We start from the raw sequence: 26,503 nt of genomic DNA, 5'->3' as shown, positions 1-26,503 counted from the left end.
GGGTAGCCATAGCTCCTCTGGGCACCCTGTGCCAGATCCTCCCCACCCTCACATGGAAGAATTTCTTCCTTACATCTAATCTAAGTCTCTCTTCTTCCTGCATTTAAAGTGAACTAGTATTGGTATGTCTAGTAACCTACCAGAACACCCATATTACACTACTGCTCACTGGAAAATTCTGTAAAGCATTAAAGAGGTACTCCTAAAAACTCACCAAACCCCCAATCTTTTATATTCCAGGAGGCTACTCCTCTCCAACATGCCTAACCTTCCCTAAATATGTGAGAACTGAGCACACTTGCCTGGCTGGTATTCTAGCCCACAAAATGCTTCCAGCCTTACCTTTCGGTATATCACCCCAGTGATCCCAGTCCTTAGCCTCATCCCAGTAACAATGCAGTACTGGAAGTGCTGGTGAAGGACGAGTGTCTGCAGCACAGCGCAGATAAACATCAGAGCTGCAATCAAAAATCCCCACCAGGCTGGGGCATCTTTGTTCTTAATGAAGCCGATTAATACACTGTTTGTCAGCAGAGTAAGGAAGGAAAAGGAAAAAGAAACAAAAATTTAAAAACCATGCATCAAATTTAATGGGACATAACACAGCTTCTCCCAACTACAGCATCCTGCCACATCCTCTCCCTAACAACAAAAAGCAAACAGCTCTCCAGGACATAGGTTGAGTTATGATTTCAAACAACATTGCAAAGATCCAACAGCAAAACCTGCAGCTCTGCCAGTGACAAAGTCCATTTGTAAATGAGCCTGAAAATGAAATATGAAGAGAAACTCTTGGTTTCCCCTGAGATTCAGGGTTTAAACACACAGTGCACTGTCTGAGCTCTGTTAGGGAGGCCCCCAGGGCAAGAGGTGAATGATAGGACAGAATAAGGCAGTGCAGCAGGGCAGGCAAAACCAGCTTCTTACCCAAATCTTCTTCAAGCAGCCTGAGTGCTTCTGCCTGGGGTGTTTTCCCACAAAAAAAAAAAGTGCTAAATTAAAAGACATCCTCCTGGATGGATGCATAAAGAGTCCTTCACTCCTACTTTTTTTTGTAAAATGGTACCATTAAGATGGCTATAGCAGCTTTTATTGGTAAGTCCTTTTTTACTCCTCTCAGCTGCTCTCATTGCTAGAGCTGCACACTGGCACACAGCAAACAAGCAGAGTGACACATGGCAATGTCCAGTGCTCTCAAAAATCACGTTTGTGTTTTCAGTCTACTGATCAGAATACCGAACTGTCAAAATATAAGAGAAAAAGAGATTTTGCTCCATGGTTCAAACAATCAGCAGGAGAAAAATGGACCTGGATGTCACAGACATCTTTCATGAAAAATCCTTTCTTAGGATTTTTCCTTGTGAGAAGCTGCAGTTTCAGCAACCAAAAGTAAACAATGGTTATCTGCTGCTGTGGAATGCAACAGGTAGACTCGTGATTGGTCTCCTGTAAGTGTTTAAATTTCTTGACCACTCATGGCAGAGCTGGCTCTTGCTCTGTCTGAGACACAGATCTTTGTTATTCATTCTTGTCTATTTTTAGCTTAGCTAGCTTCTGAAGAAACCTTTTCCTTTCTATTGCTTTTTAGTATAGTCTTAATGTAACATATATCATAAAATAATAAATCAACCTTCTGATCATAGAGTCAACATTCTCGTCTCTTCTTCATCCTGAAAACCCTTGTGACCACAGTCACACCTGGAAACTACAAATCAGGCAACCAAAGCTTTGTAGTAGAAGCATGAGGTTGCTACATCTTTCTTTTTTCAGTCCAGAGAAATCTTATTTCTGCACTGCTCCATTCATTCATTCTGCGAAAGGGAACAGCTTCAGAGAAAACCTCTTCTCGGTAGTCCCAGGGATCCACCAATCTTTTTAGAAACATGAAACTATCTTACATGCAGTCTGCCAGAGAGCCATTGCTTTTTCATCTTCCCCTACTATCAGAAGGGCATTTTCCCAGACTGCAGGAATTTAGACTTGAGAAGGAATTCACCATAATATGCCTTGAGATATCACTGAAACGTATTCAGGAATTCATGCAAATTTGAGAAATTCCCAGAATATGTTACACTTAATGTGTTCTCAGGAGGCAGCCAGCAGCCTCCTCTTCAGCAGGGGCTCTGGGAGAAGACAGACTGGCTGCTATTAAATGTCACCATACTTGGTCAGACCCTCTTTTTAGCAAATTTTTGGGTATATCACAAACCACCCACAGAACAACATGATCTCAGAATGCGGGTTATTTTTAAGAGATACTCAAATAGGAGCAGAGCCTTCTCTTCTCCCTTTCCCTACATCCACCTGTGACCTCCACCCAAGTTCCATTCCTCCCTCAGGCATTAATAGGACTTTGTGCTTTTCTATTAATAATTGTTAGGTAGAAATGCTGGTAATTCCACTATTGCTTTCTTCCTAGCTAATGATTTTCTGCTGAATTCCTCACTTTAAGAAAAATACTAATAAAGAAAAAAATGCAGGGATTGTGCAAATTCCTTTATGGATCAGGCTGAGCAACTGGCCCCCCTGGAGATGGAAGGTAGAGGTGTTCCTCATACAAAGAGAATTTGAGAACAGACCACTTTTCTCATAACCACTTCCTCTGTTTTTTTTTTTTTAATAGAACTATAATTTTCTTTCACATGGAAATTCACTGCAACTGTGCCTCTCACATTCTCATTGCTGAACACAACTAAGAGCATATGAACTCATCTAAACGACCCAAAACCTTTCCCAGATGACAGCAGTCCGGCCAGAGCACTACATACTGGAGCATCAGACAACATCTGCACATCAAGTCACACCACAGCTGCAACCACCATCCACATATGAGGATATCAGATATTCAGAGACCACTGGATCCAGCCAGCAATGCTTCACTTTGATTTCACAGCTAATCCTTTAGAAATGGGGAGAAATTGCTTTGGACTGAATCACACAGCAACATGTAATTTCTAAGTCAAAGCTGCCCACAGCGATGGGAGATTTACAAATGGAGCATTTCAGTGAAGCTTGTCCAATTTACAGCTGAGTCCACAACAAAGAACTCATGTCTCACGGCATTGCAGGGGGAAGGTGAGGGAGCATACACATGTGGCACTGTGAGGGATACTAACTCTTTATTTCAAAAACAATTGCCCTGTGCCAAAGCCAAGCAACCACAGGGATCACACATAGAAACTACTCACAGAGTAAACCTACCTTAATAGCTGAGGGTTGACAAAAGAGAGTAGGTCTTGTATCAACTTGAAGAAGGAGCCAATTAAGAAGTATGGCCCAAAGGTCCTCAACAAAGCCTTGAGAAAGGAAGGTTTCCTATTGTGCTTTTTGTCTCTGATCAGGACTTCTGCTTCCTCTGGGCTGCCACCAGCATGATTCTGTACATGGGTTGATTTCCTCATGTACGACACATCCTCTTTCCTAGGGAAACAAAACAAATTACACGAGACAACTGACAATGAGAATGGCACTGTCCTGTGTGAACAGCGCTGTGGGAACACCCCAAATTCTGCACCCTCCTCTGCTCTGCTACTGACCAACAGCAAGACTTCCAGCACCATCAAGGTATGCTCAGGATCAGCCACTCTTGTGCAATTGAGTCTTATTTTCTTTTTTTTCTGCTGTACTTAGGGGGTGCAATCCATAGGCCACAAAATCAATCACCATGACATGAGAATGAGACCCAAAGGAGGAGGAGAGGAAAGCTGGACTTCCTTAGAGGACAGAATTGACTTTGGATCTCCAATTTCTTGTATAGGAATCCTCAAAGAAGTGCTATGGACATCCCACACAAGGCACCCTCACCTACTCCTTCTGAGCCTGTGTTCTTGTTCAATCAGTAGTTGTGCTAAACCTGTACCCTTATTGATCACACAGCTGCTTCCAGAGAACCAGAATTAATCCCCCTGGGGTGACAGCCATTGCAGCAGGCACGGTACTATCAAAATACAAAGTTTTGCATTTCTGGAAACTTGAAATTGAGTAGAAACCACAGCACCTTCAAAACTGGGCCATCCCCAAGATCTGGACCACAGCTGTTCAGATTATTCCAGGAGAGAAACCTTGGGTTTTGGTACCCAAATTTTATTCAGTTGACAATTGAGGCATTTAAACCCTGTTTATCTGCAACCATTTTGTTAACCATTGGAGTCAATAATTGTAGGGGTTTTTTCCAACCTTAATGATTCCAGGATTCTAGGATTCCTTTTGTACTTTTTGCCGCTCTCCCACTGCCAAATAAGCTAACAAAAGTGATTCTTTCATGAGTACTCTTTTAGACTGACTGATGAAAAATGGGCCCAATATGCCTAAACTTCTCTTGAGGGCTCCAGGCAGGTTTTGTAGAAGCCCCTTTGGGGTTTAGGTGCCTGACTTCTGTTGCCCATCAACAAAGGGTATGCTCTGGGAAATTATTTCCTCCATGAATTGCTCTCAAACATCAGCCTGGCAACTCTTCTACCAGAAAATATCAAATTGATATTGTTTCCTGGGGGCTATGGGACTAATGAAAAATTTCCTGAATGTCAGACAGGAAAGTTAAGTCCAGGTGGAACAGGGAGAAGGAAATTAATCTGGGGCACATAAGCTCTACAAGAAAAAAACAGATGGAAAAGACACCCTAGAAACAGTGAATATTTACCACAAGGCATTTGAAAAATAACTTGTAAGTACTACCAAGTGAGGTTGAATTTATGAATTTTTTATAAAGACTGTGCAGATTTTTTGGAGCTGGCTAGCTGCAGAGTCGAATAATTCCAACAGCCTGTGAGCATTCACTGTGATCATTGAGGCTAACAGTCCACATGTATAAACTTGTCCGCATCCTTTCAGAAAAAGCCATTTGCAAATCCCAACATCTTTGCAATAAAGCTAGAGGGCAGGGGGAGAACCTAAACCAGTCAATTTATTTTTTTCCCCCCAGACAAGAACGAACAGTGTTGTCTTTGTCTTCCAGATCAAACCTGGAGAGTTTATGAGAAAAGCCCTGTTTTTCTGGCAACCAGACTGTTAAACTCATTGAAAGATTTGAAGAAACAAGACTATTTGCCCCTTAATTTTTGCTATTAAAAATGTTTATTACACTGAGCTATAGCAAAGCAATGGTTCTCTTGCAGCTAAGAGTCCCAAAGGGAGAAAATGCACTTTTAGTGTTTACTACCTGTAGTTAGGTGAGGTCAGGTTTTCGGCAGTGTGTGGGACTGCTCACACCCAGCTTTTAATCAAAGCAAAGAGCATGTGTCTGGTTGCCATTATTTATAGCAGGGCAGATAATAGATACTGATTTATCTCATGGGAAAATACACATATGTTTTGGTGCTGATATGGCTCTGCATCTTCAATATGTCTTCATAAGGACAGTCTCTAAAATCAGAAGCTAACTAAAAATGAGAGAAAATGCATTCCAGCTCTCTCTTCTCCATCCAGCATAGTTCTAACTTTCTCAGAAGAAACTGCACTTATCAGTAAAGTGAGGGAGTTGAAACTTCAGCCATATAAGCAAAGAGAGCAAAAGAAAGGAAAAATACTCTTTGTGTGCTTTATTATCTATAGTAACATTTTAAATCCATGCTGGTTTCTCCTGTAACTCACAAGAAACAAATGAATTCTTAGCAATTATTTAACAGTAACTCACAAGACAGCAGTGATACAAAAAAGGTTTGGGAACAACAGATATGTGATAATCATTACCACAAAAGTTTAAAGTGTTAGCTATGTCAGAGGTGCAACTGATTAAGTTTTTAAAAATAAATTACTACTATGTACACCACAAATACTTTTCATCACACTTTCAACGTGTGTATAAATTGACACAGCATTTAAATGTCATAAAAGCTTGCTCAGAGCAGATTTAATGAGAGTTGAAAGGAAAAAAAAGTATTTACAATGTCTCTCAAGCAACTACCACTAATGTTATATGACAGGAAGTAATAGAAAATATCTACTTATAACTGAAGAATAAGTAGAGCTTTCAGAGTTCCATGTAGCACAGCAATTTGGAGTGCAGTAATTTGCTTTGTTTTTGCTCTTTTCCATATCTTAGAATCATTAATACAGTTGCCAAAAAAATTTACCTGAACTAAATATGACTCATAATTTATTGCTAAATTCACTGCCAATTGGCCCTAGTTTATATGAATAGTTTCCAAAATGCAATGAATCCCATGAGAAAACTCCAGGCATGGTTTCTGTTTTCCTAGTAAAAGTTTTCCTGGACCCCATGCACTCCTGCACGATGGCTGTGCTCTTACCATAAAACAGCCTGAGGGAGTGAGATTTATGTCTGTGCAAAAAGACCAGAACCCAGACCATGCACATTAATCAACACCATAAAAATAGAGACACTAAGACAATGAAAAAAAACCCTGAAAATAAACCCTTAAGTAGAACTATAACACATCTTCACAGAGCATTAGTGGACAGCTGCTGGTGAACTGCTGGAAATATTTCAAATTTTAGCTGCAAAATGGAACTCTCCACATCATATTTAGCCTTGCCAAGAAAATGACAATTCTCTCCTAATATTATCAAATAATAGCGTCTTTACAATTTGGCAAGGACATGCACAAAAGAGAACAGAAGAAAGCTTCCACATGGAGAAGAAATCTCCACAATGAAAGGAAATGGAAGCACAGGCCCCCTCCTTATTGACATTTTTCATTTGAAACACACTATTATCACATCTATTTGCTTGGAAACATTTTGGACACCAAACAGTGAGAGAAGAAAATAGAGTTGCACAATAGATAATTTTTAAAGATTGGATTAGGACATAACATGCAATAAGAAGGAAATCCTCTCAAGCAGGTGTATAACTGTATGCAAGTTATGACCCTTATCCCATTTCCATCAGATACTAGGACAATTTTGCTGCTAGTTTTCTAGGCAACAGCAGTAGGGTCTCAGCAATAAAGTGGGATGTCTCTTCCCCTCCTGCCTTTCACATGTTCTGAGTTTCTTATCTTTACTGCTGGGAAGTGAAGACTTGCTCACTGCTGAGAGCCTTAAGGCTAAAAATACTGCCAGGCCAAAAAAATCATGATGAAGATGATGAGAAATTCTCCTTGGTTTATGTGCCCAGAAGTTGTGCTCCAACACACCTGGGAGGGATGCAATTATGCAGTTAGACAACTACCAGCTCAGTGGTGAAAAATTGTTCATTTTCTACAACTCAACCAACTCAACAGCTTCTTCTCACACATCTTCAGCCCTTCTCCGCATGGGAAGTTGCATCACCTGCCCATGGAGTTTTTAAGCACCTAAAAAGTGTGTTGGTGACACACAAGCCCCACAGGGCTCCTGTTTGCCTCTGCCTGGACATATTAAAAAAAGAAAGTTGAACTATTAATGACTGAAAAATGGAAAGGCTGAAGTGGCGGGTGCATTTTTAGTTGGCTCATTTTCATGGATGAGCAACTTATGAGTGTTGAAAGGACTCAGACCAATCTCTCAACTTTGCAGACTTGTTCATCTACTTACTGTTTGCACTCTGCTTTTTCTCTGTCCCACTCTTTACTCAGTTGTTGCACGATAGTTTTTGAAGTGTCATCATCGTTCAGTGACCACAAATCTTTCTCTTCCAGAGGCCTTTTGTACCCATGAATTGCCATGCTGCACATATGGAGAAAAACAGTGCAATTAAGTTTGGAAAACAGAATTTTCAGTTTTAAAGCATTGCCAGTAACTCTAGGACTATTAAGGTAACAAAAGCAAGAAGACACTCCACAGAAAGGGAGATTGGAGAATAATTATCACCCTTTGTTCCTTTTATTGATGTTTGCACTTAAGGAAAGGACATAATGTATTTCTAATTACATGTATTTTATTGAAAACACTACTTCAGAAAAAAAACACTACTGCAGAAAAAACCAACTAACAGAAGCATTTGGATGAAATTGTGCTGTTAAATGGAAACAGTGAAGCTTTAGAAGTGAAAATAATAAAGTTGATCTGGAATAACTGTCAGAGGTGAACAAAATGCAAAAGTGGAGCTCACTGGAGTAAATGGAAAATCAGATTTTTCTGAAAACTGCAGTTCCTCAACTGTAAAGGGAATTTTGTCAACGGATACAAACATCCTATTTGCCAAGAATCTCATTGGGGAAGCTGAACATTCTGGAAGTTTAGAAAGTTCTCATCCTCTCACTAAAAAGAACTTTACAGGGCTGTTACCAGGACAATAAAATTACATGGGTGGAAGAATGAAGATCTCAACCGCTGTGGAAAAATAGGGTCTTAACATGACCTTTGACAGCTGTTCCACTTCTTTATCATGGAGTAGCAGGCCCAATCTCAAATTTGCATCTTTGATACTGCGACCTCAGTTGGCAGCAATAATTTATATACATAACCCAGTTTAACTTCCCTTTTGCACAGAAATGTCCTTACAAAAAAGCATTCACCCATGAACCTCAACAGAAAAAAAAAAGCATCCTCAGCTGGGTCAAAGGCTGCCACAATTTATCTTGTGGAGCAGAGAGCTACATCTTGGTTTAGGTTATATTCCTGCATGTGTTGAGCACAGTCAGGCTGCACATCCTATTTGTCATGATACTCTTGCTGCCATACCTTGCAGAGAAAAAGTTTGGGCTCTGTGTTTCTAAAAAGGCAAATGCTCAAAGTGCTGACACTACTGTGGGTAAAAGAGCATCCAACATCAACTACTCACAGAAGGAAAATCTCTGTACTGCTCACTGCAATACAGATCACAGGCAGGTTTTGGGTTTGTCAGCTGTCCAACAGCTTGAAGAAAAAACTCACCTGGTAAACCACCAAAATGTCAATCGTGACAGGAAGCCTGAATTTAACTCTGGACATGGATTCTATAATGAATTTATGGGGAGAAAAATGAAAATAAATAAAGCAAGACATTTACTATTACTTTAACATGACAACAGTCTATTTTGATAATTTTTGGCATATTATGTGGTATATTACATGTACGTACCTATGCCCTAATGAGACATCAAATTGATTTCTTTCATTTCCCATTTCCCACACTGAACTCCTTTTATACCTAAAAATTGCTTCATACACTGCCTTTAAATCACACCTATAAAGTGAAATGTCATTCTACAGTTTCAGAGATGTTAATTTTAGGACAGGAGCTCAACTTCTCTCTCAGCTTGGTTCAAACATAAATCCAATTATAGGGACTATTTTTGAATTGGAGAAGAAATTTAACCTGTGACACTACTAATATCTTTTGCTATTAATGTTTTTCCATATCTGTTCTCAACACATATAGAACTCATTTATTAAGACAAACCTCATAGACTTTTGCTAATTTGAGATGAATGTTAAGCAAGTAGTGCACCATATCCTCAAAAAACCCTCTTGAAATAATTATTATTACACTTCAGTGCTCATAAATATAATTTACACTGCTGTGAAGCAGCAAGCAGGAGAGCTGCTTTCACTACACAGCTTCAAGCCATTTCTGATGACACAGATAATGGAAAAAGACTCCAAACCCCAATACTACTTTTCATACCCAGTGTTTTTTAAGAGGGTCACTAAATACTGCCATCTCTATAACAATCCAAAGCTGCTTTCAATGACAAGTGCTCTCAGTGGAATTCTCAAAACACCATATAGTCTGTAAAACCCAAATAAAACAAAGTGAAAAAATACTTACAGCATCTATATTAACAGGAGAAAAAAATGGAGGCTTCTCTTTAAAACATGAAAGTATCAACTCAATGATTATCAAAGCAAAGTAGATGTAAAATGTGGTAAACCTGAACCTTTCATTTACATGGCCCTAGAGGAAAAAGAAACACTGTAAATGATTGTTTTATTGCACTTCCAAGTTTCCCATACTCTCTCTCTCCCCACTTTTTCACTGCTTCTTTTGGCAATTCCTTTCTTCCTTTACAGTTGAGTACTGCAAAGCAGCTCCCAGCAGGAATTATCTCACAAAAGTATGCTTGTACTCTGACAAGTGCCTAAGAACATGCTTATCTCCAAGTTTTCATTAAATCATGTCAAGTTCAAAGTGCTTATACATCTTCACTGCATGCAGACACCCTCTGGAATCAGGTCTACATAATATCCTTTTAAATTACCTCTGGGGGTTCTCGCATGATCATGTCTTAAGCATAGGAATTGTCAACCCAGATCAGAGAACATCCTTTTACTTTAATATCTTGTCACTGACAAAGCAGTGAGTGCCAAATACTTTCAGAATAAGCTGCAGAAAAACCACTGCATTGCATAATAAGAGTTCATCTGCTCTAGAGAGATTTCCTTTCTTAATCGTGAGTCTGCAGTTTACCTAAAACTTCCTGCTGTGAGGGTATGTCCTTTATACAGCGCTTTCATGCCCTAATGCCGTTCTGAACAGTCCCATTGTTCACTTAAAATGTTTAAACCTAAGTGGAAAAGAAGGAATATTTGGTTCTGGGCAGTCAGAGTAGGAGAAATGTTACCCAGACTTGTTCTAAGGCTCTGTACCCAAAATTTCAAGATGATTATGGATTCAACATTGATAGTCCAATATTTTCACTTAATAAAGCTGCCTCTAAGCGGTGTTTGAAATTGTCTCACCGGATTGCAGCTATTATCTGACAAAGTTCTACCCAGGCTCTCAGTTAAGGTTTTATTCAATCTCTGATGGAATATTTACAACAGCCTGCTACAAGAAAATCCTTGCTAACAGGATAATCTGCTAATATTACAAAGAAGCAAGAATAAAAACAAGAAATTACCAAACAGATTCAACATTGATTTCACTGAGGAGAAGTGATCATCTTAATGTTTTCCAAGCACTCTTTTTCTCTCCCAGGCTTTGATGATTTAATCACTGGAGCAACCTGCCTTGCCCTGCTTAGTGAAATATGTTTCTGTGAAAAACTTAACAAGTTTCTTACTTTGGGAGAACCTGCTATGTTTTCAAACAGGAATCTTAACAGCCCAGATTTCTTTCCCTCCAACTTTCTCTCTGTTTCCAGCCCCAGTGGAGTCAAAATGCTGTCCTCAGCACATCAGGCACTGACACAAGGAAGCCCATGGAGCTGTCTAATGTGGCCAAGCTGCCTAAGTAAAACAGGAACTTAACATACTAAAATGTGTCCTCTCTGATTACTACCCATCTCCATTTAAGCAAAAGGCTGCAAAAGGGAAACAGACAAAAAAAAAAAAAAAGACAGGAGTCTGTTCACATATACACAGCGTTGGTATTGCTCTCTTATGTCTATCAGGTTACCAGTATAGCCCTGGGCTAAGCAAAATCTGCGTTGCCTGAGACATCCAGTTCCCTTCTAGTTACACAAGTCTGAGTCAAAACAACAGAACCAAACTCCTCTCTCTCTCTCTCTTTGGCAAAACCTGGGCTCAGATCTGACTCCAAACTCAGGTGATTCATGCTTTTCACATATATGTGGATGCTACATTTCCTATTCTCCAAGTGCTAACAAGGACAGCTTGTTACCTGTGCTGTTGTAGTCATGATCTTAGACCGTAAGGGCCCCACGGCACAAAGCACAGACAAAAACCAGAAGATAATGAGCACTCCAGAGGACTGAATTCCTCTCAGCCTTTCGTACTGGATAAGCAGTGTGGCTAAAAGCTGTAAAAGTAAATACAGGAACACATGAACACAACCCCATCCCAGTGCTACCCTTCTTTGCACTCTCAGTTGGCAGTTCTTAGAGCCACCATTGACTAGGAGGACAGCAGAACAGCAGGACCTCTCTGAAATGAGCTCCATAATGACTTCACAGAAGTCAATGGCAAAACCTCCATCATGTAAGGAGAGGAGCAAATAACACTGAAATAATTTGTTTTGGTGTTTTCAGAGCCTCAACTTCAGAATTCCATTTTTAAACCTTTGCACATAGGGCTGGGAACAATTAAATATTAGCTACAAACATTTTAAACAAATGTAGGAGCTGCCATTTTTCCAATCCAGACAGACCATCCTGACTTGTCTAGAAAATGATGTTCTTTAAAAAAAATTAACCAAGGGAATTAAACTTAATGGGCAAATCTTACTGCTTTATTTTTCATACAACAGCCTCCTGTTTGTCATCCTAGCCAAAGCCAACTTGTTTTGCTTAATGGAGGAACAACCACCAGATAACAGACACAGCTTTACAAAGTCCAACACTATACTAAACAATGCACAAACCATTGTATCTCTCTATTTAGACAAAGTCCTACTCAAATTCTCTCCAGTCCTGGATTGTGAGCCCGGATAAACAGGTGAAAGCAGGCTGGAAGGCAGAACAATCTCTCCATTACAAATATTACAAATATTTTAATTTACAAATATTACAAATATTTTAATTTACGAAGCTGAATCTACTTGAGAGAGAGAGAGATTTGTGACTCCAGCCTTTTCAGTAGCAAAATTTGATTCAGTGATACAAATACTAATAATGCAGTTAAAAGAGGTCCAGATAAGGCAATGAAGGCAAAGGGGCTCTTCATCCTTCATCTGTCTAAGAAAAAGTTATTCATACTGGTCATAGTGAACAAAAACAGCTACAAACCACAGTGATGCCAACGACTAGTGGAGTTACAAAATAGACTGGTGGAGGAGTTCTGTTTTGCAGGAGCTCATGGAAGGAGTAGAAGAGATCTGCCCAGCTCACACACCACAGCAGGACACCAAACAGCTGAGAGGAGGCAAACAGAAATGACATTTGGTAAACTCCTCTACAGGAGCAGTCAGAGAGCTAAACCCCCCCCCCATTGTGATTCACAGATTCCCAGCAAAACAAACCTGTGTAAACACAATCATAGCACTGATCAGCTACAATTTGATGAACTGTCCCACTGCACTCAATCCAAGGATCTCGTCTCAACTGTTTTCTGAGGGATTTCCAATCACAACCAGCAGAAAGATTATTGTATTTGCCTGGATTTCTCCCCCTATTTAGTTTTGACTGGAAACACAGGCAGCATCCAGAGTAAAGGCAGACATGCCCTGAAGCAGAAGCCTGGTGTTTTTCTCCAGAAATAACCCAAGTTATTTAATGGCCTATGGAAAGCAACTTTCTTGCTTTTATTAGATCCAACCACTCACAGACTGAGGGGCTGCCGACACCAGAAAACCTTTAAGCACAAGGTGCAGACAAAATCACGTTGCTATTTCGTGGGGAGAGTGGCTTGAAAAAACCCTCCTCGTGAAAGTAATTGCATAAAGAGATACAATTCCCACTAGACCTACCTTAACATCTTTTCTCTGCAGCTTTCAGTGGTTTAAAAATTACTTAAGGGTGAAGCAGCACAGTTTTGGCTCACAAAGGGGGACTGCTCAAGGTAGAGCAATCAGTTATTCCCTCTACTGAGAAAGGTGGACTCCTAGGATGGATTTCCTTCCTCAGAGATCTGTATGCAAACTGTTAGTTCCTATGAGCAAGCTCTTCCATATGATAAATCAGAGGGAAATTAGTTTAAACCCTACTGCAGCACTTCCTTGGATGCTGAACTAATAAAAATGAAGTCTACCTGGCATGTGGGGCACAGCAAAGAGCTCTCACCGTCTTGAACCTGCTCAGCATGGACAGCACGATGTACCCTCGTTTGTTGTGCTTCAGGTAGAGAAGGTAAAAAGGTAAAGCACTCCACAGGTAAATGCTGGGGATCCAAGCCAGGATGGTGTTCTGGAAACATGGTGTTAGGTCTGGGTTATCTGTGTGTATTGTAAGGTTGGAATCCTGGAAGAAGGATGAGACACATTTCTTAACAGAGAGGCAGAAGTGCTGCCAATTGGAATATCTGCTTGAATGAAGTTGTATTCAGATCCTGATGGAGCTAGCACATGGCCTGAATAAGAGCTTTCCCAAGATACTTACCCCAAGCACTTTTGGTTAATCTGCTCCAGTGAAAGGACTAAGTATTTACAGCTATAAAGAGGGCAAAAGAGAAAGATTTCTGCCCTATGTATTTCAGAGCTGGACATACATTTTATAGTAGACAATCCCCTTTTGCTTCTGTCTTTGCTGAGGCTTAGTTACAGGTGCCGACAACACCATGTTCCTCAGGCATTCCCAGCCTGGAGTGCCTCTGCTAAATAAAGCTCTTGAGGAAAAATCCTCCATCTGAGAAAAGCAAGAATGACTTGTCAAGGACTGGACAAAATGATCAGATTTAGACCAATCCTATGCTGTCCTGGGAAAATCCCCTCCATTTATGACTAACACTTTGTCCTTCTTACTCATATGCTTCCAACTTTAATTACTTCCCTAGTCTAAACAAAGGCAAAAGGAATGTACTGAACATGCAGGTAGGAATCAAGTTTTCTTGGAAACATTTCAAGTAATGCTTTGCAACTGTGATCCTGGACACCACAAGCCACATAAGCACTTGAACCTAAAGATCTGAATGCACTGCATGCAAACACTGTTACACAAGTTCAGACTAAAACAGAACTTTCAGTATGGTGAAGGGGAATTTGGTTTTAATCAAACCTCCTGGAAATTCACAACTTGGATTTTGACACCTGATGTGACATCTTACACGTGGTAGATTAATACCTACTTGCAGGGAATGTAAAATGACTTTGTTGTACTGTCATTAACAAGATGATGATAAAACTAAGATTTCCGTGGTTCAAATATACCTTATCTCTGCACTACAACAATTTACTTAATCATTCTTGGGTGTGAGCTCTCTCAAGTGTTTCAGTTACACGGAGCCAATTCTCATCCCTTGTGACAGACTGCTCTGAAAATCAATTTCTCAAAGTATTTCCAGTCCTGCTTTTGTTTACCACCACAAAAGAGATTGAATGCTGAATGCAGTGGTTGATTTTAGGAGAACTAAAGAGCCACAATCTGCAGAGAATCTTTCCATTTCATTGATGATTTGTCAGAAGGCATGTGCATCTCTGAACCTGTCCACAACATGAATGAGCTTGTTAAGTGTAATGAGACTACAAAGCCTTGGCTGGGGGCAGGACAGTTTGGCTGAACTGTGACACATTTGTCATTCAGTGCTTTAGCTTTGGCAGTGGTGAAGGCTGGCACAAATCCACCAGCTCCACATCTGAACTGCACCTTTTGCACAGCTGGTGCTTCTTCAGCCAAGAAATGGCTTTTTTTGGGAGGCAATCAGACATCCAGCATGGGTCAGCAGAATAAAAACAGCCCAAATTTCCTCAACGGGTTTGTCCAGACCTCAGGCAACCTTCAGCCACAAATCAACAACACAGGGCCAATTACACAGCAATTCAAACACAAGATCAAAACAAAACAAAACTCCAGCCCCACATTCAAACTATTTTTGTGTTTACCTCCAGCAAACAGGTCTCTGGCACCAGAACGGATGAAAACATTTAAAGAGCACCCATCTTTTGGCTCATCATCAAAACATTTCAGCATCTCTAATGCAAAAAGCTCCTCTAGCAACTACTCTGCCTGGGGCAGGAGATGCCCTGTAGAAGCTTGGAGCTCTTTAGCTCTCAAGTAGGAGCTTATGTAGTCTCATTTATTCAACAAAATACTAATTTCCTCTTTAAATTACATGTTTGACAATGTCTTGAGCATGCTTGCAACTATGTTCCTTTTGCTTATTGCAAAAAGTCCTAGAAAAGGAAAGCAGACAAAGAATAGCAATAACTGAAGCTCAAAATAAAACAAAGGCTCTGTTTAAGGGAAAAGATATTCACAGAACCCTCCCCCTGCTTTTTAATTTAAACCTTTCCTATAGGACCAAAGTGTCACAAATAGCTTTCTGTCTGACAGCAACTTAGAAACTGCCCCAGATGTCCATTAACTTCTGAACTGAACACAAGCTGCCTATTGTAACCAAGACACAGACTGCAAGGCTGCCAAGCCATTGGAAGGTTTTCATTTACTCTTATTTAAACAAGGCAAAGGGTTTGCACTTCTGAATGTAAAAATGCGGCTGGCCAGAAGACAAAAATTCTGTCCAAAAAAAAAAAAAAAATTATACTGAATCTCAAAATCTAACTATCCTTGAGAAAAAAAGTGGAACCTTTCCAAAATTATGTGAAACTACAGTAAGCAGTATCCACGTGATGGCCAACAAGAACCTAAGAAGCTACTACTTCACAGCACATGGGAACAGGGATGTGGGCTGAAGGAGAGAGCTGTGGCCAAGATAACAGGACTGACTACTGGCTTCTTGGTGATGTTTTTCCAGCTCCAATTCTATCCTGGATCAGAAAAATAATCTTTTCTGGAAAAGATCTGTTTCTGTAAGGATCTGCTTCTGCTCTGAGAGCAGACTGTTCCCATCCTGAATTGGAGAGGGGTCCCTATTAGAAGACATAGTGCCTAAAGCACTTAAGTAGTTGAATTCTATACAAGTAACTTGCTCTCCCTGAGACCAGACTGGAGTGGACTAATGTTGCTATGTGTCCTGGGATAGAGTTCTTAAGGGTTTAGTTTTTTCAATATACTTCTATTTATTGTCTCCCTGGTAGCTGACACATCGTTCGGTTTCTCTCTTTTTTGGTTGTCTCTCTTTGCATTACAGTTTTGTTATTATTATTATATTTTATTTGAATTATTAAACTGTTCTTTTCTCAACCCATGGGATTTACTTTTTTCCTAAGTCTTCTCCCATCCCAGCAGGGAAGTGGAAGGGGTTAGTGAGCAGCTGCTGGCTGGGATTAAACCATGTATGTTTCATGTAAAAGGGACCCTACAATGAATTATTATTATTTTTAAATCAAGGAGCCTTCAAGTTGTGTTTTTTATCAAGCAGGATCTGTCTTCATGGAGCTGGAAGTTCCACTTAACAGCTTTATAAATCACCACACTGACAGTGTGTATTTCAACATCCACTCCAACCCTAAACAACTCATTTTGAGTCAGAATATGACACAAAGGCTCAATACAATCTCTCCTGAGCAAGCCAACTTTGCTACATATTCAGTGCAGCAGTAAAGTTACTGAACTCCACCCTGGAGAACAAACACAAGAAGCAACGGCTGAAGGGAGAACACCAGTTCTTGGCCTCCTGTCCTTAAGGCTCCTGCTTTAATCTGGCTTTGTCTTTCTGAACTCTGTCCTGGGAAACAGATCAAGTTGTAATGTTCCTTGTGTCCTGTTCTGGTTGAGGGTGAAAATACCCACCTTGGACTGTCTGGGTGTGAGAGTTTTCCTTGGATTTGTTGCTGAAAAAGGTCTAACACACTGACGTTGGGGAGCTCCCCTGTTCCTTGGCTCATGGCTCTGAGCTCTCCTGAGAGCTGCTCACCTTTCCCTGGACATCACAGTTCTGCCCTTCAGTGACAGCCCTCTGAAAACACTCTGCAGGCAGCTCTGTGAACTAGGGCTGTGGTGACCCAGCAACAGGCACTTCCCCCTCGCAAGGGGAAGTACTCAACAGCAAATGTTGGGAAACACAATTTTCTCCACAAAACTTATTCCAGGAAAGCTGCAAGAGCCAGCATATCCATCCCAGTCAGCACTGCTGTCATCCCCCTGACCCCACAAGCAAGTGCTGAGGACAACAACCTGTGACCTATTACTAGGTCACAGATTCACTGTGCTCTGTGGCTTCTCCTGACTGCCAAATGCAGCAGCATTTCCTTGGATGCAGGATGCTTGGATGCTGGAGGCTCTCCTGGTGAGATACAGTACTGCAGAAATCACCAGACCACTATACTGAACTTCTTGGGCACACGATTTATTTAATCCTCTATACTAAAAGACAATGGGAAGACCCATGGGCAAAGATCAGAGATGCTTGTTCTTTAGCTTCACAGAAGAAAAGGGGTCTCTTGGAGTTTAAAACTTACAAATTAGTGGGGCTTTCTCCTGATCAGTTAAGGATGTCATTGACAGGGGCCCTTGCCACAGCTTTCACTCACATCCTTCACTCCAGTCTGTCTTTGGATAAACACAATTCTTGTATTAAGGGCAATGTGAGCAGTAGGACTTGCATTTAAATGACTAGTTTTAAATACATGATCTTTAATCACAGGAAGGTATTCAACAGGGGAGGCTCTGAGCAGCACTAAATCTGCTCTAATACTTCATACTTTCTATTACGTTTTTCCCTCTGGAAAAGAACATTGCTATTGAAAAAGCCATTGTTGAAACTGATAATGCCTTTAAAAGAAATAAATGTTCAGTGCCACATATCTTGGGCTTCCTGCACATCATCCATTACACCATTTAAAGAACAAACAGAAAGCCTAGAACTCAGCTACAAAACAGAGACAGGGAAATTCCTATCTGTCCCTTTCCCAAAATCCCCAGATGATGTTAAAGAAGCCTGCTGAAAAAGACCAGCTGGAGTTCTAGTCTTGAGTTTAAGTCTAAATCAACTCCTACTCCATTACAAACGCTTAAAATAAAGCTGCCTCACACTGGCTTTACCCAGCAGTAAAAATAATTGTTGATGATACAATGGAGTAGCTACCTAGAAGACAGGCTAGATAGAGTTAAGAGAATAAAGTAGGTATTCATTAAAGGCCTTCAATAGCTACACCTTGGATAGTGCAGGAGCCTTGCAGAGGCCACACTCAAGATGGACGAGGGTCATGAGTCCTTCAGACAATTAAAAGTTTGGTTTATCTGTGTATCAGGAGTTAATCTTCCAATAACAGCTTCAGGTAATGAAGGCATATTCCCCCAGTTTGCTCTGCCTCCCCGTCCCTTTTTCCCCCCCTTCACTTTTGTTTATACTTTTTTGGGTCTGAGCCAGAGGTTGTCCTTGGATCTCAGGCCTGGAAGGATTGTTTTGTCTGATCAAAATGTGAAGAGAGCTTATTCACACCCTATACGGAGTTCAGAGTTATATACTAATGCAGTACAGGATCTAAAAAATATAAAAGCTAAAATCTTGAAGCATCACTGATGCTGCAGTAATGTTCCTCAAACAGTAATAGAGAGCATCCAAACCCTAGGGAAGACTTACAGCATCTCTGCAGTGCCAAGCAGTTCTCTCCTTTAAATGGATACATTAATACATGCTTCTCTCTAAATTTCTACAGCACCAAAAGAACGGTGAAAAGCACAGGAAACACAAACCCAACCTATATCTGCTGGAAGGTGAAGGCCATCGGGCTGAAGTCATTCACACCTTACCCAAGGCTAACAAAAACCCTATGAGTGATTCCGTGTCAGTCGTCACTAGTTTGCATTTTATGGAAGATTAACAATGAAACTGGAAAGCTGGCCAGGAAGGTACACATCCAGTGTGGAAGATAGGGAAGTGAATAACTGAAAGTAACAATGCCTCCCGGTAGTACATCAACATGGGAATGGTTTCTAATGTAGAACAAATTGTTAGTGGGAATTAAAATGCAAAGCAGACTCTTCCTGCCCTTCTTCTGCCCTAAGGTCTGGTCAATACCCTGCCATGGACTTTCACTTGCACAACCTGGGGAAAAAAAAATAAATAAAAGGAAAAAAATCAAAAGGAAAGGAAAGAAATAAAAAGGATGTCTTTCTCTTGGCTCTACCACATTGCCTCCTCCCAGGAATGAGAGTGGATCTGAACTGCAACACTAAGAACTACCAGGGCTCAGTCTTAGGTACAGTAGAAGCTTCATCTCAGCCTCTCCATGTCTCACCTCCCATTTCTACCTGTTGTCCATCTCCTCTGCTAGGTCCTTGTTAATAAACTCTTTGGGACCAACTCTAATAGTCATTTTAGAGCATAAATGCTAGCAGGCCTCCAGAAGAGTACCAGTTTCAAACGACCTTTTCGCAGTACCATCACCCATTTACATTTCCAAAGGAACAGCGTCACCCTTACACAAGGAGTTGGATGCTTCATTAATCCTGAGTGGCTGCTGCACAACTCAATTTTTTCTCATTATTACAGAACAACCTTTCCCCCACCTGGTAAGGGCAAGAGGTAACAACATTCTTCACTGCATAAGCACTTACAGTTCTGCATAAACCACACGGTTAACAAGCAAAAATGGTATCCTTCTGTTTTACAAAGCACACTGCACTAGTTCTCTACATAAGCGAAGAGCACCGGGCAGGAAGCTGAACTTCTAGCAATAAAAGGATCTTTAGTGGCTTATTTTAAGGGATCAAATAGGCCTGGCAGAAGGCCAGAGCCTATAGGAGTTAGTTTATGATTGTGGAGCAACTTGTCACAGGTTTTTGCTCAAGCTGAAGTTTATAATACAAATGCTACTAACCACACCATGTACTTGAGGATTAGACAGCAGTACTAGACAGTCATTTCCTTTTTTACTCTCATTTCAGTTTTTGAGTTTTAGGATTAGAAGTTCAGAGCTTCTTTGCTGTCAGGTACAAAAATAAGACAGGATGAAAAAAGGCAGGTTCATATTCCCCACAGCCATGGGAGCCAAGTAATGTTTTTTGGTTTTTTTTTTTTTTTTTCAGAAAAGCACCTGTAGCCTCAGGGAGATAGTGAAGGAAATCACACTATATATATGGATCTAAGACAACATACACCTAAAGTAAAAGTAAAGTCCATCTATTTCAGCTGCTTCAGTAACACTCAGACCTCTTGCTTGGACAGAGGGACATTTTTTACTTGTGGAGGGCAGGGAACGGTACAATCATACAGGTAAAAATGCTCTAGAATCAAAAGCAGGATTGAGAAGAAGATGAAACAGGATTGTTCCTACGCAAGGAAGTTTCCAACTGTCTTTTAAAACTGACCACAGCTATATACTGTTGGAGAGAAAACTTCCTGTTACTGGCATCACTGATGTTTTTTTCCTATGGCCTTGTGCAAGCACCAGTAAAGAAGTGGGGTGTCCTGTTGCAGACCAGTGTGATAATGACTGAGAGGGAATATCCTTGATTTAAGCCATCTCCTTTCAGTTAGAGGAATTCAGTTAATTTAAGGATCATCATAAATGTAGCTCAATTGAAGAGATAGGAAAAGCACAAACAGCTATGAATGACACACAGCCCACTGTAATGCCATTTTAAGCTAGCCCATCCAGTTGGGCTGATGTATACTACTAATAAAAAGGATTGTCACAGAAAAAGTGCCATCAGTGCTGCTCTGAGAGCAGTTGAAAGATATTCTAGAATAGAAATCATTTAACTGGAGGGAAGAGGAGAGAATTTTTCTTTTAATTGTAAAAATGTCAAATGCATTCTCAGTTTCAGAGAGAAAAAAAAATATTCTTTCTGAAATTGACTTTTGACTTTTGAAACAACTCCTATGAAACAGTTTCTCTTCTCCATCTCCTTCATTCTGTTCTAATTCAGGGCTTTATGACACTGGCATGTGACATTACTGTAAATTACCTCAATTTTATTGCATTGACTTCACCTCTCGTGCTACCAAAAGATTAGCACAGGGACAAGATGCCAGCTCACATAGGCCCAGCATGGAATCAGGGCTGTTGCTTGCTCAAAAGCCTGGGCACACTCCCAGGAAGAGCTCTGTCTCGTGGCCACCCTGTTCTCCACAAGCCCAGCCAAGGAATTTGCAAGTGGATAATGGCCCGTCACAATCAACAGGGGATAGAGAGACAAATCAAGCATTAGATTACTGGGAAAAATCAAAGACCTCATTTAATATGTTTTTCAAAAGATTTTTTTTAAATTAAAAAAATTAAATTTACACAGTAATAGTCTCCTTATTTTAATACATTACAAATTTGCACACATTGAAAAGAAAGGATTATCTCTGCCATGACACAGCAATTTGCCTACCAGGTAGGTGAGGTCCATCTCAAAATGCTTTATATTCCCAAGTACAGCAATTAAATTTTAGCTACATTTTAAGGGGCTCCTCAGGCAACTCCTATTTAGTTCAAGTATAATTTCTTTTCAGGAGGCAAACTGTATAGCTTTCCAAAGTCCCAAACATCACAGCACCAGCTCTTTCACATAAGCTAAAATGGCCCAGGGAGGAACAGTTGTGTTGAAAGCTGATGAGTTTTATTAATTGACAATGTCACCAAAGGACTCCTTTGATACTGGCAGCTTTCAGTGGCATCAAGTTTTGCTCACAGCTCTCAGATCCATACTTTGTCTTTCCCAAAGAGTGTCAAATCCAGGCTATTTGACTATACAGTCTTGTCATTTACACACAGATGAATGGTATCAGGTACAGGTTAATACTCCAAATCCAATGCTAAATATTTATATTTATCCTGCTCCTGACATTGAGATTCTCTGGCCCAAATCAATTAGCCGCAGCTTCCATTCAACTCGTGTCAAAAATCTGAAAATCTTGGAGAATTGGAGCTTGAATACTTAACTGATTTTAAGTTCAGGATGTTGCCAACCTAGCTAGCCTTTTGAGAGAGCATAAACTTCACAGATTTGATGTCTGAAGGAACTATTAAAGTCAACTAGTTTGATCTCCCACCTAACATGAGAAAGAACACAGGTACCTCATGCAGATATTTGCGAAGAGATTAATAGTAGTGGTATTCAGCTGAAGTTGGATGCAGTAAATGAAGATTATATAGAGATCTATATCATGTTTAAATATCTATAAACAAGGAACATTCTGTGTTTAGCACAGGGTGGCAGAAATGGGAAGCTAAAATATCAACAATAGCCAGTCTGGATCATATCGCCCAGCTGCAGGATCCTTTCTTGGCAGTGATCTCCTATCACCTTCTGCTTCGCTCATCCTGTGCTGGAACTGATTTAGCTCAAAATATAATGGAATTGTTAAAATTAAATGTTTTATTATTAATTTAGGGCCAAACCACGTAAGTTGTGGGGGGGGTTTAAATAGTACATATGCTACAAGTATACATTATTTATCATGTTCCTTGAAAGAAATATTTCTGCCTTACTACAGCTACCCTGAGTCATCTTCAACTGCAAATAAATTAAACATGATGCAGCAACAGAGGAAGTTATGCAGAAGGGAAACTTGTGGCACTTTGGAAATGCATTTTCCTGCTCTGCTGGTTGAGAGAGCAGCATGACTTTTAGCCCAAATCTACCAAATTTGACAGAATGACTCAAGGTGAAGGAATACCCACAAACCTACAGGTTAAAGGGGTGCTTTGAATGGGACTATCACAAAGCCAAGACTGAGGTATTGTTTACTCTTGAGAGTTGCTGCAATTTCCTGCTGGATTACTCAAGAGCCTCTGGATGAAGAAGGAGGCCAGCACTCCACATGGGCTGGGGAAAAACAAGACATCTGTCAGGATACCAAGACACAGGGAGAACAAGGAAACTGAGCTGTCAGCTGAGCAGTACCAAAAGGAACTGAGGAATTGTGGTCTTCCCTTTGAAATGTTCTATCACATGTTCTTTCGTTTCCCATTTATGCTGTTAAAAAGACCACACCACCCAAAATACAAGCTGCTGGTTAAAGACTTTGCCTGTCTGCAGACCAAGGCATTTATTTGCCCCTCATCCCAACATTCATCAACACCAGTGCCAAGCACTCAATGTTTTAATCTCACAGCAGCCACTGGTGCCATTTTGTACCCAGAGAGGCTGAGCTGCAGAAAGACAATATTTCTCTCCACTGGAACAGAATTCCCTTTTTTCCAAGTTTTTCCAAGTGTTCTTTAATCACTAGGCTGAAACACTAGTAGCAAACACTCCCCAGGAGATCACTTTGCTCTCCACTCAAAGAAGCCACTCTCGTTTTACTACAGTGGAGGACATGAGCAACAAAAAAGTGCTAATTCACCAGTATCTGCTTCTCAAAATGGGCATTGTGGGTCACATTAATTGGCACACCTATTTAGCACTCTTACTATCACACAGCAAATATGTGACACAAATAATAGGAGGTAATTATGGTCACTGGTGAAGAACACACCTAAGGCCCTCCTTGTGTGGGTGCTATCACATTCATCTCCTCCCCAAAGGCATTTAGCATGGGAACACTCCTAGGAGATATTAACAGCTGAAGTAGACATTATGATTCCAAGTGTTCAGATGAAGAGTGTGTTCATTATGCATTATAAAAACATAATATTCCAGTTGTTCCTCTTTTATATATAAATAACCTACATTTGTATTAGCAATTTGCTGATTCCATGTTCAACAGGTAAAGCAGTAGCTGGAAGCCAAAATGCTTTTAGAGATTTCTAATGTGATCTACAGTGTTCCCTTTCATTTCTTATTTCTGAAATGGGTTGAACAGGAAATTATTTTGCCTCTGCAAAAAAACCCAAACATACAAACAAACAAAAAAACCACAAAAAAATGCAATCAGCAAGATTTCCAGCAAAATTCCCCATCCTGAATCAGGGTGAGGAGTTGAAACCTTAAAACTTCCAGCAAGCCAAAAAATCCAACATAAATCAATAATCTGTTTAAGTTGATATATTTAAAGATAAACATTTTCATGAGTGAATTCTGAACTATTTTGGTTTTATTCTCATCCCCTTTTAACAGAAAAATATTGTAGTTGATTTAAACTCCAAAACAAATAACTGCTTAAACTGGAGCAGCATGTTTTCCTTCACTCTAAACAGTTTTAAAACTGACACGAATACGGCATTCAGCTTCCAAAAACGCCTTGATTTTCTTTGATAAAAAATAGAGAGTCTAAGTTCATGAGCTAATGAAAAGTGACCATTAATACTGGTTCACATTTGATCAAGTTCTTGTTTTGAACTGCAAAGCTAGACACCATTCACTAGTTCAGTGCACAGAAACAACAGCTTTTGTGGGCAGATTTTAGATAGAAGCCTTTCCCTCATTTTCTTATAGAACAACATATTTGCACAGCAAATAATTTCAAGGTGACTGTCATCTACCTGGTCATCACGTAAAATATCCTATAAAATCAGTGCACTTTGTACACTCCTGCTAACAGAAAGTACTGCCATAAATAGGGTAACCATTGAGTTCAACCTGATGGTCATGGAATCACAGTGTTAAATTTCTCAGAGTTGTTGAGTTGTTTAAAGCAATTAAACAGATGGAAAGTTGTTCTTACCCCAAGCACCTGTGGAAGAAAAAGGAAAACAGGTCCACAGAGAGCACAGACCCTAGAGAGCAGCACAGAGGGCACCATGCCGGTGCTGGAGTGTAACACTATAGCATAAAGTACAGAATGATACACTTACTTCATACTAGGAAATCTCTCTGGCTATTTACATTAACATATCAATAAACTGCTAAAGAGCTGTTGCTCTACCAGCCTTCCTTGAGAAGCTAAGACCTGCTTCTGGAGGCAGCCAATAGATCAGTGAGCAGGGTCAATCTGTTTGTGCTTGTTCCTGTTCTAGAAGTGTTGATGGTAGAAATAATACACAAAAATACTTGTTTGAGCAAGCTTATCTGCCAGCTGTTATGGCAGAGAGTGTGCAGAGCACTTGGAAATTAAATACAAAGAAAGAAATTTAACCAAGGGGCTTAGGAGCCAATCTCCTCTTTTAAACAGTAATATTAGGACAGATATTGAAAGGTAATTAGTTATCTGAGGATAGAACTCAGCATAAAGTTCTCAGAGCCAACTACTTTTGCTGTCCTGTAGTAGCTTTCCAGCAGTGATGCAACTTCAGACATTCCTTTTCATTCCAGTTCCTCATTAGAAAAAAAATCTCCCTTGAGCTAAAGTAGTGCAAGAAAAAGGGACACACAAAAACTCATTCATTGGGGGGCAGTTCCAGATTCAGCATACGTGCTCAAATCCCCATGGCTTCTCATGGTCTGAATATCTGCCTCTCCTACAGGAGAGAGGCAAACACCATGCTGTACCTCGGGGTACCTAGTAACAGGACTTGTACACTCTCAACATCAGAGCAGATCACGGCAGCATTTTCCAAACTTTTGTGCTTACAAACCCAGTACCCGCTGCAATCAGCCTTTCCAAAGGGCTAAAGGCTCCGAGTACTGACAGAAGTCACCATAATCCTCCGGGGCTGGTGACCACCGTCGGCAGCCACAAACCCATCCCTCTAAGAGTAACAAAGCACTGAACGGAGAGCAGTTTGCCAGTCATGGAAGTGACTCCGAAGAGCAGAATACGCGCTAAAACAGAAAGGAAAAGCCCCGGGTTCATCAGTGTGAGGTCCAGAGGCGGACTATACTGGAACAGCTGCATCCCCGGTGGGATGCTTTGTGATGAGGTCTTGACTCTGATGTGAAGATGCTGAAGGACGAACAGAACGGAGTGGCCCTTCTGCTGCTCCTGCCCGAGCGGAGGCACCGCACCGCCGGCTCTCGGACGGCCCCACGACCGAGGGACGGTGCCGCCCAGCCCCTCAGCAGCTGCAGGACCGGGCTGCCCGCGCCCGCTCCGGCCCGGCCCGGGGGACACACGGGAAGCCCCGGGCGGAGCGGGCGCGGCGCTGTCCCGGCCCCTCCGCGAGGCGGGAAGGGGAGGGAGAAGCTTACCCAGAAGCGGGACCCGCAGAAAGCCTCCATGGCCGCGGCAGGGGCGCAGAGCTGCTACCAGCGCACACCAGGCACCGGGCGGAGGCAGGAGCCGGTTCCTTCCCTGTTGGGCGGGCCGGGGGCGGGGGCGGTGGGGCCGGCGCGCCCCATCCCACCCTCCCCGCAGGCGGCGGGAGGAGCCCCGCAGACGGGCCAAGGTCTGCTCTGGGCGGTGGCGGCTCCGATGGCGGGCTGCAGTTGCTCTGCTCCTGAGCCCAGGCACCTCACACCATGGGTGACATCCCAGCGCCCCCAGCTCAGTG

General features: G+C 41.2%; 1 protein-coding gene across 1 annotated transcript in view; it reads right to left on the bottom strand.

The window, feature by feature from the left end:
- Positions 1 to 26,287, bottom strand: part of ABCC3 (ATP binding cassette subfamily C member 3) — a 47,576-nt gene extending 21,289 nt beyond the window's left edge. Inside the window, exons 1-9 of the mRNA XM_036394802.1 lie at positions 26,202 to 26,287; positions 13,485 to 13,661; positions 12,492 to 12,617; positions 11,429 to 11,566; positions 9,635 to 9,760; positions 8,758 to 8,819; positions 7,477 to 7,608; positions 3,202 to 3,420; positions 343 to 520 (exon numbers count right to left, since the gene is read on the bottom strand). Of these exons, the coding sequence (XP_036250695.1) occupies positions 343 to 520; positions 3,202 to 3,420; positions 7,477 to 7,608; positions 8,758 to 8,819; positions 9,635 to 9,760; positions 11,429 to 11,566; positions 12,492 to 12,617; positions 13,485 to 13,661; positions 26,202 to 26,231 (1,188 nt within the window). The 5' untranslated portion in view covers positions 26,232 to 26,287. The remainder of the gene's footprint in view (positions 1 to 342; positions 521 to 3,201; positions 3,421 to 7,476; positions 7,609 to 8,757; positions 8,820 to 9,634; positions 9,761 to 11,428; positions 11,567 to 12,491; positions 12,618 to 13,484; positions 13,662 to 26,201) is intronic.
- Between the last annotated feature and the right edge of the window lie 216 nt (positions 26,288 to 26,503).

The sequence above is a fragment of the Molothrus ater genome, chromosome 19 (genome assembly GCF_012460135.2).
Source record: "Molothrus ater isolate BHLD 08-10-18 breed brown headed cowbird chromosome 19, BPBGC_Mater_1.1, whole genome shotgun sequence".
NCBI lineage: Eukaryota > Metazoa > Chordata > Aves > Passeriformes > Icteridae > Molothrus > Molothrus ater.
This window is presented reverse-complemented; position numbering and strand designations above follow the sequence as displayed.